Source organism: Ambystoma mexicanum, chromosome 1q (assembly GCF_040938575.1).
Source record: "Ambystoma mexicanum isolate Mex_15411 chromosome 1q, UKY_AmexF1_1, whole genome shotgun sequence".
In the NCBI taxonomy this organism is placed as follows: domain Eukaryota; kingdom Metazoa; phylum Chordata; class Amphibia; order Caudata; family Ambystomatidae; genus Ambystoma; species Ambystoma mexicanum.
In genome coordinates, this window is record NC_090922.1 from 512,193,796 (window position 1) to 512,208,980 (window position 15,185).

The 15,185-nt window shown below is 47.0% G+C and overlaps 1 protein-coding gene across 1 annotated transcript in view; it reads right to left on the reverse strand.

Annotated features, from left to right (window-relative positions):
- Window positions 1-446: 446 nt before the first annotated feature.
- LOC138530258 (adenosine receptor A1-like) overlaps window positions 447-15,185 on the reverse strand; it is a 92,684-nt gene continuing 77,945 nt past the window's right edge. Inside the window, exon 2 of the mRNA XM_069640893.1 lies at window positions 447-2,309. Coding sequence (XP_069496994.1) covers window positions 1,577-2,296 — 720 coding nt within the window. The 5' untranslated portion in view covers window positions 2,297-2,309 and the 3' untranslated portion in view covers window positions 447-1,576. The remainder of the gene's footprint in view (window positions 2,310-15,185) is intronic.

Sequence of the window (15,185 nt, forward strand, 5' to 3'; positions counted from 1 at the left end):
CAATGTTACATAAATGTGAATGTGGTGTAGGGGGTTTTGTGAAAAATGAAATGAGCACCAGGCCCAATGTGCATTATGTACTTTGTAATTCAAGAATGCAAGCCTTCTACTACAGACATATTTGTCAAATGTAAACATAATTATTCTAGGTTTAATGCTCTTATTTGGTGCATGATATGCTGGGTATAGCTAGGACATATTTATTTTCATGGGAATACATATGAAAGGCTGGTCTGCTCTATACAGTCCAATCAAACCCATTTGCCACAATAAAATACCAACAATTGAATATGTACTAGGCAATTATAAAATAATATGTACATAGTCAATTTCTCTAGCAAACTCCATGCTTTTAAATACAAATATTTAAACAACAAAACTAAATGATACATCTACATATTTGGTTGCTTTTGCTAAGTATAAGTAACAATTTCAATTTTACTTGGAAATACTAAATCTGCACATTTACAAACACAGGTACATAACAAAAAACACAGCTGTACTATGTCCATCGTTTTCCATAGGTGTTCTATGCAACAATTATCAGCGATACCTGAGGCAGTGGCTATGGCAACCAGAGTCACCCGAGGCAGTGGTGTATTGGCAACCATCCACAGCAGAGAATGGTTGGCAAATTGTGTTTTTTCTAAGTGTGCATTCTTGTGAAAAAAAAAGCACCAAAGAAAAACTGAACGATCAAACACTGTGGAATGAACTGCTTGTGCCAGAACTATCAATGCTAATGGATGCCATGTTGCATTTATTAGCAGGTTTATTAGCAGGTCTAGACTGAAAGGCTCCGCTGAGCCGCCATCTTTCTTATCTGGCTCCAGTCACAGCTTTAGGTTAGAGTCTCCTTAATTCTGTATTCATGCATTATGTTTAAACAGATATGTAGGTTTTATTTTTACGAATTGCAGAGTTTTAAAGCTTTTCAGTGTTTGGAAAGTCGTCAAACAATAGGATAAATTAGATATTTACAATGATATACACTTTGTAAGAGATGGGAAACTATGTGAAAATGTTGTGTGATAGAAATGGCTTCCTGGCCGTGGCGACCTCTCTGCAGGGCTTACAGGAAATAAAACACATACTACAAACCTAAGAGAGAGAGGATGATTTCTGCAGTTTCTACAGTATCACAGTTTATGCACACTCTGGAGTGATAGGACCCTCAGCATATCTTTCACCAACATAAGTGTTGCAGACATGGGAGGGAGTATTATAAAGATATCCTGTTGAGCTGACAGTAAGCCAATGGCGATGAGAGAGGGGTCAAGTCAGACCCGACAGTTACAAAGTCAAAAAGGCACGGGGAGTGAAAGTGGGCTCACTGCAGGATTTGCAGTAATGCACGCCAAACATGTGCCAGGGCGTGAGAGGTCAATTCATTGAGAGATAATAGTTACTTCAGTCAAATGGCTACAGGCCACAGTCCTTAAAAGGCCATCAGCTTGTGAAAAAGACAACATAGAAAAGTGCTTTCATTTTGATGAGTAGACCATTTTTATTTCCCCATTCCATCAAAGTTGCCTTCTCTCTTTTCTGATGTTCCACCAGCTATTCTCTGGCAGCATCACATTTGAGGGTACACTTTTGCCTTGGCACAGCAGGTCTTCAGCTTGGGCCACCATAGGACGTAGCGGAGGAAGACTGACTGGAGTGCCCGGCCAAAGTTCTTCTTCCTCATGGCATACACCAGAGGGTTAGCCAGAGAGTTCATGTGGGACAGGAGCACGGCTAAGCGGGTCAAGTCCTCTGGGATGGCACAGCTATGGCACAGGAGCCTTACACTGTTCACGACATTGAGTGGGATCCAGCAGGCACAAAAGATGCCCATCAGCATGAAGAGCGTGTAAGCCATGTGTGCCTCCCCCCTCTTGGCGGCCCTCATGGACTGTGACATGAAGTGCCCGTGAATGACTCTAAAGATGTCAGCGTAGAGGCCCAGCATGATCCCCAGGGGCACGAGGGTGCAAGCAAAGAAGACAAAGTAGACCTGGTACTCTGGGCTGAAGACGGCGGCGAAGGAGCAAGAGCCCAGGTGTGGCCCATGCACTTCGCTGTAGTTGAAGGCTCTCCGGTTGCTGAAATAGACCTTGGACAAGAAGCCACCATAGGGGAGGTCGTGCCCAATGATGGACCTCTCAGAGGGATTGTACATGGCGGCCGATGTGGTCCTGTTCTTGTCAACGTACTGCTGGAAGCGGTTCCAGCCCATCATTGGGGAAAAGCCGATGAGACAGGAAAGGAGCCAGCAAAAGATGACTGCAAGCGTCATCCGCCTCTTCTTCATATAGATGGTATAACTGCAAGAAGAAAAAGAGTCATTATCATTGCCAACGAAGAGGTCTTCAAGGCCACTGTGCCCCAACATCTCACAAAGGGATAAACAAATGGGGAGGAGAGCTTTAAGACTAGTACCCACACACTATTTATTAGAAAATACATAGCTGCTGGTTTCGCTACAACAATGGAATCCATGTTTTCATCCTTGATATATACTGCAAGAGCGATCCCAACTTTCTCTTTAAAATCGTCATGCACCAAATAATGTTTCTGTAGAACGTGTGAACCAACCCACAATTATTATCGTAACACCATTAATATGAAACCATCAATAAGGGAGAAAAGTTGAGCTATATCAATCTGCTGGCATGAAAAAACAGGCATTTTATTATTTCACCGGCAGCATTTCATCCATTAATATCTGCTTCAGCTGAATGTGTGCCACCAGCATAGCAAAGAGAAGGAGACATTATATCAAAACAACTGATTATGAACTAAGCCCAGTAAAATAGCTTTGAGATCTGGCCTTACTGTAAAGGTTTACAATATGATTGGAAACTGATAATCATGATTTGAAAAATGCCAAGATGACGTAACCAAGATGTGTCCTCGTGCAGCACTTTCAGCCATGAGAAAGCTTTTGTGACATCTTGAAAAGCATTGTATCAGGTATTGCATCTGAAACATCATCGGATGTCTCATACTGAACATCATGAAAAAAATGAAAGCAATAAACACTATTAATATGAAATTCAGGAAGGACCGGAGAACGCTACCCTTTAAAAAACATCTCACCAATTGCTGATTGCTCCACTAAACCCTAATCCTCCAACTCTGGAAGTCCTCCCTCCCGTGCTCACCCATACATACCAGCTTCTCTGCTACCCCAGCAAATTTACCTAACCCTCTGGGTCCAACCCCTATGTGCAGGGCTGTTTCGTCCCAACTAGGTTTGCACATTATAATCCCCTACCTAGATACAAATTTAGCCAGAGTTCATCATGTTTCCTGTATGTCATTATATGTAAAAAAAAAGGGACATTTCGGCCCAGTCCCCATTCATTTTTCCATAGACAAAAAAGGTTAATTTGTGCTCCACCGCACAGCCCAAACAGCTGTATGCATTTAGACCAGGTCAGAAACATCTTGAGCACGAAGCGTTGACTCACGATCCTTTTGTGGTTTAGGGTTATTTTGTCCAGTAGTTTGTTTTGTATTTGACAGAGAAGGGGGTGCCCCTTCTCCCAAAATTATAGCTATATCCCCATTATGCATTGCTGTAGAGAGAATTTTTTCAAAAGTGAAAAAGAAGCTATCTTTTTTTCCAATGCGGGAGGTAGCCACGGCTATACCCGTGAATATTTGAAAACAAAAGGCAGAAAAAATGTATCAGGTTAGAGGTGGGGAGGGGGCACCAGGTGAAATATGGGAGTGGAGGTGGGCTCGGGCCGAGTTTGCAGCACAAATGTTTTCCGTAGCTGCAGTTTTTTGGTCCGATAATCACGGCTACCGGAAAAAACGAGATCGGGAAAGTGCGTCACATGGAACAACAAGTGTTTGAGGGGGGTATGAGAGAGGGCTGGGGAGGCAAATGGGAGTTCGGGATAGTGGGGGGACCTTGCCATGAGCAGAGGGGTAGTTGGTGAGCGAGTGTGGGTACAGGGGAACATTTTCTTTTGTTGCTGTTTTTCACAATAATCACAGTTATCCGTTGGCTACAAATATTCGTGGCCATATGTACTACACTGTTTATTATAGCTGCAATTATGGGGGGAAATGTTATTTTAAAAAATATATATTTTGACAGGTACAGTGAGGTATGGGCTGAAAAGTCACTGGCCATAGTGGCATGGTAGCATTTTAAACGGCTGAAGGCCTGCTAGTGTTGTAAAATATACAGTGGGCACTGCTGAAGACAGCAGCAGAAGGCCATAGCTAGTGGCTTGTTACTAATTTAAAATATACTGTGAACTATAGTATAACAAAACCCTTGAAATTCAATTAAAAACTTTAAAGTGCAGTTAAGCTGACTAAACATAACGCAAATAAAATCTTGAAATTCAGCACATTGGGAAACTCAGGACTGGCTTAACTCGACGCGCTTCCGCTGCAAAGCCCAAGAGCACATATATAATATCAGAGAAGGGATTCACAATGCAATGCAAAATGGCATTATGGGGTATATGGCATTATGGGGGAGATCAACAAGAGCATGCAGAGGTGAGCCAGTCCTAAGTTTCCCAATGCGCTGAATTTCAAGGGTTTTGTTGTGTTATGTTTAGTCACTTTAACTTCACTTTAACTGAAGTTTTTCCATTTAATGTAAATATGCATACATATATTATAGTGCAGCGGACGCCGCCCTATAGTCAAGGTGAGTACTGGGTACTATAGCAATTCAGAAAAATGTATTTCTAATAACTTTGACTCAGACAATGGATTTGGCTGATATTTTGCAAAAAAAGTTTTTCAATTCCCCCCACACCGAAAATGTTGGGAAACATCTATTAAAAAATACAAAAGTTATTGAGAAAACAAAAAAGGCACTTTGGGAATAGACCCCATTCATTTTCCCATAGACAAAACATTTCACGAAAACCGCTGGGCGGATTTGGGCCAGGTCCAAAACAACTTGGGCACGAAGCGTTGACTCAAGATCCTTTTGTGGTTTGTGGTTAGTCTGTCCAGGGAAGGGGGGGGGGCGGAGAGGACACCATGTCAAAGTTGGGTGTTCGGGGTGGGCTAGGGACCAAGGTGAGAGCACAAACGATTTCCCACAGCTGCAGTTATTCGGATGGATAACCCGGCTACATAAGAAAACGCAAGCAGGAATGAAAGTGTGTCTCACGGAAACGAGTGTTGGGGGAATGGGAGAGGGCTGGGGAGGTGGAGAGGCCTTGAGAGGAGTGGGGGGAGCAAGCAGAGATGGAGGGTCACTTGGTGAGTGCCTGGGAGGGCAGGGAAGCATTTTGTTCATTATTTTTCCCGTTAACCGCAGGTATATAACCATGGCTATCTGTAGTACAATATGATTATACCCTTGGTATGTGAAAAAGGTCACAAAATACGTATCGTTGTTTACACCTACAGTGGTCACGGTAGTGTTGTAAAATATACAGTGGGCACGGCCAAAGGACATGGCACTGGCCATGACCAAAGGATATGACTATTGGACTGGTAATGTTGTAAAATGTACAGTGGGCATTGGCTATGGCCGAAATACATTGCTAGTGGCTTAGTAATGTTGTAAAGAATATACAGAAGACACGGCCAAAGGCCACTAGCACGGAAAAAAACGATAGTATAACAAAACCCTTGAAATTCACTGGAAAAAACTTTAGTTCAGATGCCCAAATGTATGGCAACAAAACCCCTGAAATTCAGCGCATTTGGGAAGTCATGACCAGTTTAACTTGTCACGTTCCCGTTGCAAAGCCCATGAGCACATACATTTTATAAGTGACGGGATACAAAATGACATACCAAATGGCATTACGGGGGGCATAGCATTTTGGGGAACATCAACGGGAGCGCATTGAGTTAAGCTAGTCATGACTTCCCAAGTACACTGAATCTCAGGGGTTTTGTTGCAATAACTTTGGGCACCTTAAATGCACTTTAAAGTTTTTTCAGTGAATATATATATATATATATATATATATATATATATATATATATATATATATATATATATATATATATATATATATATATATATATATATATATACATAACCACAATGGTTTACTCAAGTGGCTTTGAACTGGAGGGGAACTTCCAGTGATGGCTACTGGGTGGCTTTGTGGCACTGTCTTGTTTGCTCTCATCAGCAGGTGTATGTTTGCGTGCAGTTCACTGGTCACTTTACAGAATGGTTACAGGCTTTGCACCGTGTTCTTCTCTGCTGGCCGCCCTATGTTTACAAACCCTCTCACTGTTGCCAGGGCATTATCTGCCTCTGTATATCCTTTGCTTCTTGGGTGGTGATGGCTTCTTGGGTTTGCACACTCACATCTCGTATGCTTCCAGCAATTCTATCACCCTTTATATGTGGTTTACTATCACAGTTTGTAAAGGGAAGTCTTAAAAGGCAGTACACTTGTGTGTTTTTATATAACTGAACTTATTTTTTTCAAGCCAGTCCGGCAGTCTGGGTGTTAGGTCATTTTACTTTGATGGGCACGGAATGTTGCCCAACAGTTTGTGGTAAATTTGGATTCAGAAATGTCTGCTCAATGTGCACGTGTAGAAGTGAATTTCCGTATGCCAGTATTTTCGTCTCTATCATGGGGTAGTGTCTCTCCGACTCGGTGAGGGCCGTCGGTGCAAATGGGATGATTCTCATAGTGTGTCTTGTTATTTGCGTAAGACCCGGGCATCTAATGACACTATTGTTTGCCGTCTTGAATTGAACAGTAATAGACTCGGTGCATTCTCTATGGCGTTTTAATTGTACTGTAGTCATTTCTGTCACTGGACCCTTTGTAGGATGCTCCTTTGCGAGGAAAGGGTCCCATGCACTCTGTGTTCATGGAGTATTTTCTTACAAATGTTGCCTAATATTCGGGCTGAGGGGCTTAAATTCTGAGATGTTCCTCAACAGATTGACCGTGGGATGTTAATGTTAATGTTAAAAGAATTTGTAACATGCACCGTCACCACTGTAGTGGACCCCAGGCACTCTGGTGGATCTGAAAAGGAGGGGTGGGGGTTAGGGTGCAGTGGGAATAGGAGAGTGAGAGTTGTGCTGTCCTGTTGGCAGCTTCTGTTCGGTTTGCACCGTCCACTGAGATTCAGTGCAGTTATCGGCCAGTGCGAGTTCCCATGTGCTGTTGATCCGGGTTATGTGTTGTGTGTCTATTGCAGTGTGGTGAAGTACATGCAGATTTCTGTGCAGAGAAGTGGTTGTGTGGGTTTCTGCATGAGAAGTGCATGGGGAAAGTTGAGGTTTTAGGGTTGGGTTAGTGGGTTTTTCTTACCTCTTTGTCTTTGCGTTTCTTTGCTCCACATCTATGATTATGCTGAGTGTTTGGTATTGTAGTTTGTCCGCCTAGTCGGCAGGTATAATGAGGGTGGCAGTTTTCCTCTGTATTACTTTAGTGGTTTGGGTACCTGGCTGGTGCAGATATGTTCCCCCGCCCTGGGGTTGGCGATGGTTAGGTTAGAGGATTCTGGTCCCTCCCTGCCCATTCCTGTGTGGGGGCCTTACCTACCTATGTTTCCTCGGTGGACTAGTGGTATGATGTACATTTTCAGTCAAGATGGAATATCGAAGGTGGCGATCAGCTTTTGGCGAAATATGAATTTGTCTCTTAGGAGTCACAGTCCACAGGTTTTTAATCATGCCAGTACTGGGCGGCATTGCGCATCTCCTTGGTTCAGTCATGTACAAGTGCATCATTCTGGTGGATGTATTTAACACCTGGTCACTTTTAACCTGATGGTTATGAGCCCCTGAATTACAGATGTGGCGGAACACAATCCAGATGACGGGTATGTGTACTGGAAATAAGATGAATGATGCGAGATGTTTGGAACTAGCAAGTCGCTTGGTCTGGTGATAAGCACTCTTCATGTCTGGTTTTGAGACTGGTGTGCCATTTAAGGATAGTACCAGTACGCAAATGTTGGGCTGTGGAAAGTTGGTGCAGAAGACCTCCAGATTACATCTACGAAGGTAAGCATACAACCTAACTTTAGACGTGCCAGCTTACTTCAAGGCCACTAAAGGGCTGGCCTATTTGGAGGCCTCCACTGATTCTATCACGCCTTCTTTGAGCTAGTACTATTCTAATTATTATTATTTTTACTATTATTATTATTATTATTATTATTATTATTATTATCATTATTCTATCTGTTAAGCGTGGACCAAGCTTCGTGAAGCAACGGAGAACTTTACAGGTTATACACCGAATAAAGATACATAACAGAGTGCTCTACAGAGGTTCTAACTTTATGCTGCCCTAGAACTGTATTCTTCAGACACATATCTTGTGTGTTTTTTAGCTCCTTTGCTGCTTTGTGTTCTTGCAGTGTGTCATATGTTTCTGCTGTGTGGATTGTCATGACTTGTACAACTGCTTTTGGTCTTAGCTTAATGTCCAGGCTTGACTCCTGAGGCATTCCGAGGTAGGACTGCCTCCTCATTCGGCTAAGTAAACCCTGCCCTGTGTTGACCTGTTCCTAAATGTGATTTGCATTTCATGTGTCCCCATCAACATGGTCATTTGTTCGTCATTGTTGTAAGGACAATTCATTCTCTTATGTACTATGCAGATGCCAAAAGACCACAGATATTTGCATGTGTCTAGTAATATGGTGGTGTTGACCTCCTATGTACGCTTTGCACATGGGTTTCCACCTATCTATCTTCGTTTTTGGCGCTTTGTGGCGTAAGTCACAAATATGCCAAAACTTTGTTACTGTAAAGAAAAGAGAAAGGGGAGTTCGGGAACTGTGTGCGGCGTTGTCATGGCAACGTTGATGCTCGGCAATGAAATGGCCAAAGCACCAGCTGGGCCTTCACCGTCTCACTCACGTCTGCCAGCTCTCTGCTGTTGTTGGGGAGCTCTGTGGCACTCCGAAGTTGGAGCAAAATAAATGGACAAAACTAGGTGGCTGTTATATTTTGTTTGGGGGATGTTCCAGCCCCCGCAGGGGCCGCTCAAGGGACGTCCCACATAGCGTGGGCACCCCTCTGGCAGCCCCCCACCCCTCGTTGCCAGGCAGGCCACTTCCCCTTCAGCCATGTCACGAGGGGGGGCAGGCGTCCCCAGGGCGGGCATTTCCGCCCAGCCCTGGGGAAAGCCTACAAATATGGGGTAGGATGGAAAAACATCCTCTTTTCCAGTCCTCCTCCATCGAATTGGACCATGCATTTTGGAGCGCAGGTTTGGTATTGTCCTTCGCTTTGTATGCTCCGTGATTTACACTGCGGGGCCTCTGCACCAGAGTGCCATTGCTTGGGTAGTTAATGTTAGGAGGTGTGCGGTGTGAGGCCCGGTGCATCATGGCCTTAGCGCCGACACCCTCAGTGGGGTGGCACGGTGGCCGCCCATGCTGCTCCCAATAACCCCCCCACCCCCCAGCTCTCATTCCACATTCCCACTCTCACTCCTTCCCAACTACCCTCCTCCCAAAGCAACCCAACCCCCATCCACCCAAAGGATAGGCCGAGACCAGTAGGATGAGTGGGAAAACGCTATTTAAGTGCAATTTTTATTTTGTGCTTTACTTTCTTTCCATTCTTCATTTCCGCTTAGGCTCCTTCTAAAGGATGCGTTCCGGTCTTCTTTTCCCCTTCTTGCTCCCTTTCCCCTGGATTCTCTCTTCCCGTTTCCCCGGGTTGGCTTATTGATCATAGTTAACTTTCTCTCCCCAAACAGGTCTTCCTCCAGCCCATCCTGCCAGGGAGCCCCTCTCCCCCTTTCAGCCAAGACCCCGATCAGCCCGAGCTCTCCCCGCCGCCTTAGTTGTCCCATCCCCTCCGGCCCCCATCGCGCCCTCCTGTTCTAGAGAGCCCCATCCATCAAGCGCATACCTATCCCCCAGAGCCCCAGCATCCTTCTTATCCCCCTCCTCTTCCCCCGCCTTTCGCTAGGGGGGTCCACCCCAACTAACCCCCCTGCTCCTCCTGGCCCCTAGCCCCCGCACTCCAAGGCCCTCCCCCCAGGTTTCTTTTTGATCTCCTTAAGCTGCCAATCCCAAAGGGCCCCCTTCTCTTGAGCCCCCCCTATCTCCCAGGGGCCCCCCTTCCCCTCAGTTACCAACGTACTTGCCGGAGCCCCGTTTACAGTGCAAACTTTCAATTCACCCCCCCCCCCTTGCTGACTTCATTGATGCTTTGCAATTTTCAGTTTCCAACGATGCACTTCCCATTTCCCCCACCCACTTTTGGAGTTCGAAAGGTCTTCCAAGCCCCCTAACCCTCCCCATTAACGTGGGCCTCCCCTGAGTCTAATACTCCTGGGCGCCGTTCTTAATAAACTGATGGCTGTGCAGTTCCCCTTGTGTTCTACGCCAGTAGTTTCTAATGGGAACACCAGGTAACATCCGCTGGGCTTGTCTGCAAGAAAAAACATCACACATCAGTACAACATTGTAAAGAGGGAGGGCGGGAGGGCAACGTAGGAGGGAAGCCGGCAGAGAGAGACCCTGCGTCTTCAGACCAGGTGTATTTAAGCCCCAAAAGGGCACGTGGGTGATGACGTCACCCACCCCTCCACTCCCTCACCAGGGTGGAGTGATGCCTGGCGCACACCCTCCCCTCACCCCCCCCGACTCCTTGCGCCACCGTGCCTTGTGAGGCAGTCGTCATTAAGGGGGGCCCCCCGCCGAGGGGCCCTCCTTCGTAGTGCGCGGGAGCCCGTCGGTTTTTCACTTTGAATCTGCTTGCCACAAGTGCGTGTGAGATTTGGGACCAATCCGGGTTCATCAGCAGGGCGATGGTTTGGCTGCGATGGGGGAGGGCCTGTGTCCCTGGGGCCTGTCGGGGGCCTTTTTACAGCTTTGGCAATCATGGGTTCTTGTTGCGACACAACTCCTGGTGCGGGATGGTCGCGGTTTGTTCTGCCGCAGGGGCGTACCTTTGTGTCAAATTGTGAATTAAGGGCATTGTGTTGGTTATCTAAAATGGATTAAACCACGGTGCAGGGATTTATGCGGGTGCTCTGTCCACGTGGTCCGACACCAGTGTGGGGTATTCAGAATTTTCAATACATTTTTGTTTTCGGCGGTTTCATGCTGTTGTTTACACCTTCGTGGGCTTTAATGGGTCTCAATATAGAAATCTAAATGCATCGTGTTGGTACTTCGAATGGATGGAACCGCGGTACGGTGCGGAGAGAGGTTTTCAACGTGTACTTTCAATACATCGTGTTGTTTAAAAAAGGATGAAACCGCGGTTCGGGAAGGTATGTCAGAATTGTACTATTGCATCGCGTTTTTATTTGGAATGGATTAAACTGCCATACGGTGCGGTGAGTGGGTCTTTTTCAATTTGGGAACCCATCGGGTTTTGCTTTGAATAGATTGACCCGCAGTGCTGAGAGGTATTATCTCGGGTTCGGAGTACAGCATAGCATTTTCTAACATTGCATTGGGAACGCGCTTATAAGACCGTGCGTATTACAAGTATGAGTTATCTTGCTATTTGTGCGCCTCCGAGTGTTACATTCGTCCGTCCTGCTCGAACCCCCCCACCTTCCCCCCCTCCCCCCGATACTAGTGCTCATCTAGCTCCCTCACACCATCTCAGGCATTCCAGGCACTCGGCATTTGGACACAAATAATACGCAAAGCCAGAGGTTTGGGTGTAAAAGCTGTAATGTTAACACACACACCAGGCTCTGGAGGGCTGCATCGACTCTGCCCCCTCCCATGCCTGGCTCATACTTATATACAATGCAAAGCTACATATTACTCTCCTTCCATTAGCCGTACATATTCATAACAGTTCATTTCGCCGAAGAGAGACAATCAAGTACATTTCGTAACTGGCTGGCTGATTCTGCTTCTGCGAGGCAAACCTGGGACTTGAGCCAGTAGCTTGAGCTTCAGAGCCACGTACTTCTCAGAAGGGAGGGCTGTTGATGCCCATCTTTCGAGGCCTGGCTGGCAGACATTCCACAGCTAGCTCGGCTGGTTGTGCTCTGGTGGTTCTCTGCAACATCTGCTTTCATTGTTTAGATGTTTTAGGCCGGTCCTTATGCCAAATCATTAGGCCAGTCTTCCTGCTTCAGATGTGATGTACCTCAACCGAAAGAAAGTGCAGAATCAGAAATGTGCCAGATAACACAGAGCAGCGTTCATTGTTTGGGAAGCTTACAGCAAATACTGTAGGTTCCCTATGGGATGGCTACCTATATTGCATTAGGCGACTGGAGGGGACACTAAACGGGCATGAAGGGGAATGGTAACATGGCAGGGTAAGAGTGAAAGGTTTCTGTGTGTTCTGAAAACGTGGTCGATATTTTAGTACAGCTAGTATGTAAGATGCTTTCAGACCATGTCGTTGTATGTTATGGTAGGATGCTTTTAAGGCGCGTGCTATTGCTAGTTATGCAGTACCTGGATCGGTGGCTCGGCCCACGCGGTCCGACATCAGTGTGCGTTATGGGGGCGCTTGGTTGGGGTACGTACGACGGAACGGGGGTATTTTGTTTGCTAGCACAAGCTTCAAGGAGGGCTGCGGATGGGAAGTTCATGGGCATTTGCTGAACTTTGCATGCATATTGTATTCAGGGGTTTCACCTTTGTGAGCATTGTGCAATTTTTGAAGGGTGTCGCTGCATGGGTCGTGAAGGTATGATTACCGCACAGGCTGCACCGTGTACTGCGTTTGTGTACGTCTTCCCCAGGTCCCATGACTCTCGGGCGAGGTAAGGTTCTGGAGGTCGCATTTAATTGGAGCGCACTCATTTAGAAAATACACCGACCTCACTGTGAATTCCGCCAGAAGCACTACGGTCGTTTTTGGCGCTCCGGGGCACATTGTTAGAAAGGTCCAAGGGGGATGAGCGAAGGAAAATGAGGTGTGCTACCGAGTGCTTTGGGGCGGGTTGGGCGCACGATTGACAGTTTTTGGCTTGTGTTTTTATCCCGCCACCTCCCTTTTGTACTGAAAATGCTGTTTTGTGCACGGTTTTATGAAGTCTCTGGCGAGTGGGGTGCAAGGTCCTTTAAATTTGTGTTTTATGCAATGGTCGTTCTCATATGTACTTCAAATGTGTGTTTCAATGGATAATGAAAGTACCATACTGTGGGGTTTTACGCGGGTCCCCAAACCGCGTAATAAGGCACGCGGGAGCCGGGGATTCGTGCGACCTCTTTATTCATTCCCAACACCAGAACTGCCCTTTCCTGTCCCGCCCCCTCCCTAGCCCAGCGTCACTTCCCTATCCGGGAACTGAGACCGCAACGGCGGTCTGCCCACACAACGATGTGGGCGGGCTGCATAGCCCTGCTTAACGATTCGACATCTCCCCCCTTTTTAAAGAACCACATGTCTCTTTGTAACTTACTCCATTTCTTCTATGAGTCTCTGGGGCTTGAAGCGACTTCTCTGAGGGCGACCTCTGCTGCCCGGTGTGTGCTCGTCTTGACCCGGGGGTGTTGCCCTGTCCTCACCTTCTGAGGACTCACTCTCCTCCACGTAATATCTGTCAAGGGCGATGTCATCTTCGCTGTCAGCTTCTTGATGTAAGGTATTATCCGTGTAGCGCCTCTTGGGTTTGAAATACGATATGTTTCTTGTAACGGAGGACTGGTCGGTCCTCTGGGCCGTGATCATTGTACCTTTCTTTTGCGTGACCGTCAGCGGTTCCGGTGCAAACGTGGCGTCCTCCTTGCGCTGTTTTGGTTGCCGGAGCCACACTTGGTCTCCCAATTCCACATTCGACTCCTGTGCTTTTCTTTTGTGATCCGCCATGTCCTTCATTTTGGCTTTGCCGGTGTCATCCTTGTTTCTGGCCTCTGTTTCCAGGGGCGTGGCTTCGGCTGCGCGGGCATCCTCTGGCAGTCGTGTCTGTACTGGCCTGCGGAACATCAGGTCAGCGGGGCAGATGCCGGTTGTACTGTGGGGGGTGTGGCGATAATCCCTGAGAAACTGATACAGTGCTTGTTCAAAAGGTTTGTGGAGGATGGTCGCTATTTGCAGAGTTCTCTTGATGTTGGCCATGAACCTCTCAACCATTCCATTGGCCTGAGGCCATCGCGGGGTTATCTTCCTGTGGTGGAAGCCCATATACTTCGCGAAGTTTTCGAAGTCTGTGCTCATGAATGGCGCTCCGTTGTCAGATTTGATGACCCTGGGTATTCCATATATGGACAGCATGCGATCTAGTGCCGGGATGACGCTAGTTGCTGCTGTGCTATCAACGATCTGTGCGTCCGGGAATCGTGAGTGTTCATCTATTAGCACTAACACATATGTGCCATTACTTAGGGGTCCAAAGAAGTCCACCGCCAGTTCTTCCCATACCTTTTTCGGTAGTGGCGACATGTGTAGTGGGTTTGGGTGCGGGGGCGGTGCTACCTGTGCGCACGTTGTGCATTGACCTATGATTTCCTCAACCATCGAGTCCAGTTTGGGGAACCACACTTTTTCCCTTAGCAGTCTCTTGGTGGCCACCACTCCCCGGTGGCTTTCGTGTGCTACTTGGATCGTTCTGGTGCGAAGCGATTTCGGAAGGAGTACTTTGCACCCTTTGAGTATTACTTGATCATCGACGATGGAAAGTTCGTCCCTGACATGATCTATTAGTTTGACATCTGCTCGGGCCTCTTCCGACTCGTGCTGCGCCTGTTCACGCATGTGCGCCCTTCTGTCTGCTTGTATGCAGTGTCGCACGATGCGTAGAGCCGGATCTTGTTCCGAGTGTGCAATGATGTCTGCCCAACTGACTGGTAGTGGTTGTAGATGATGCACCACGTAATTGAGATATTCGTCAGCGATGGATGGGAGTGGTGTGGCCGGGCCGATCGGGTGACGTGATAGATAGTCCGCGGGATTGTCTTCTTTTCCCGGCCTGTGCTTGATAACGAATTTGTAATCCTGCAGTCTTAGGCCCCATCTGGCTATTCTGGGCGGCATCCGTGATTTGGGGTCTCCATATATTGTGATCAGTGCCTGGTGGTCGGTGACGATGGTGAACTCCTTGCCATATACGAACAGATGAAAATACTCGCATGCCCATACCACCGCTAGGCTCTCCTTTTCCGCTTGGGAGTAGGCTTGTTCTGTCGGGGTTAAGCTCCTACTGGCGTATGCGACCACGAATATGTTTGTCGGTTCCAGCGGGTCAAGTTGCGTTAGTATGGCGCCCAGACCGACGGGGCTGGCGTCCACTATCACTTCGGTGTGTCTTTTGGCGTCGTAGTACGCCATGTCCTCG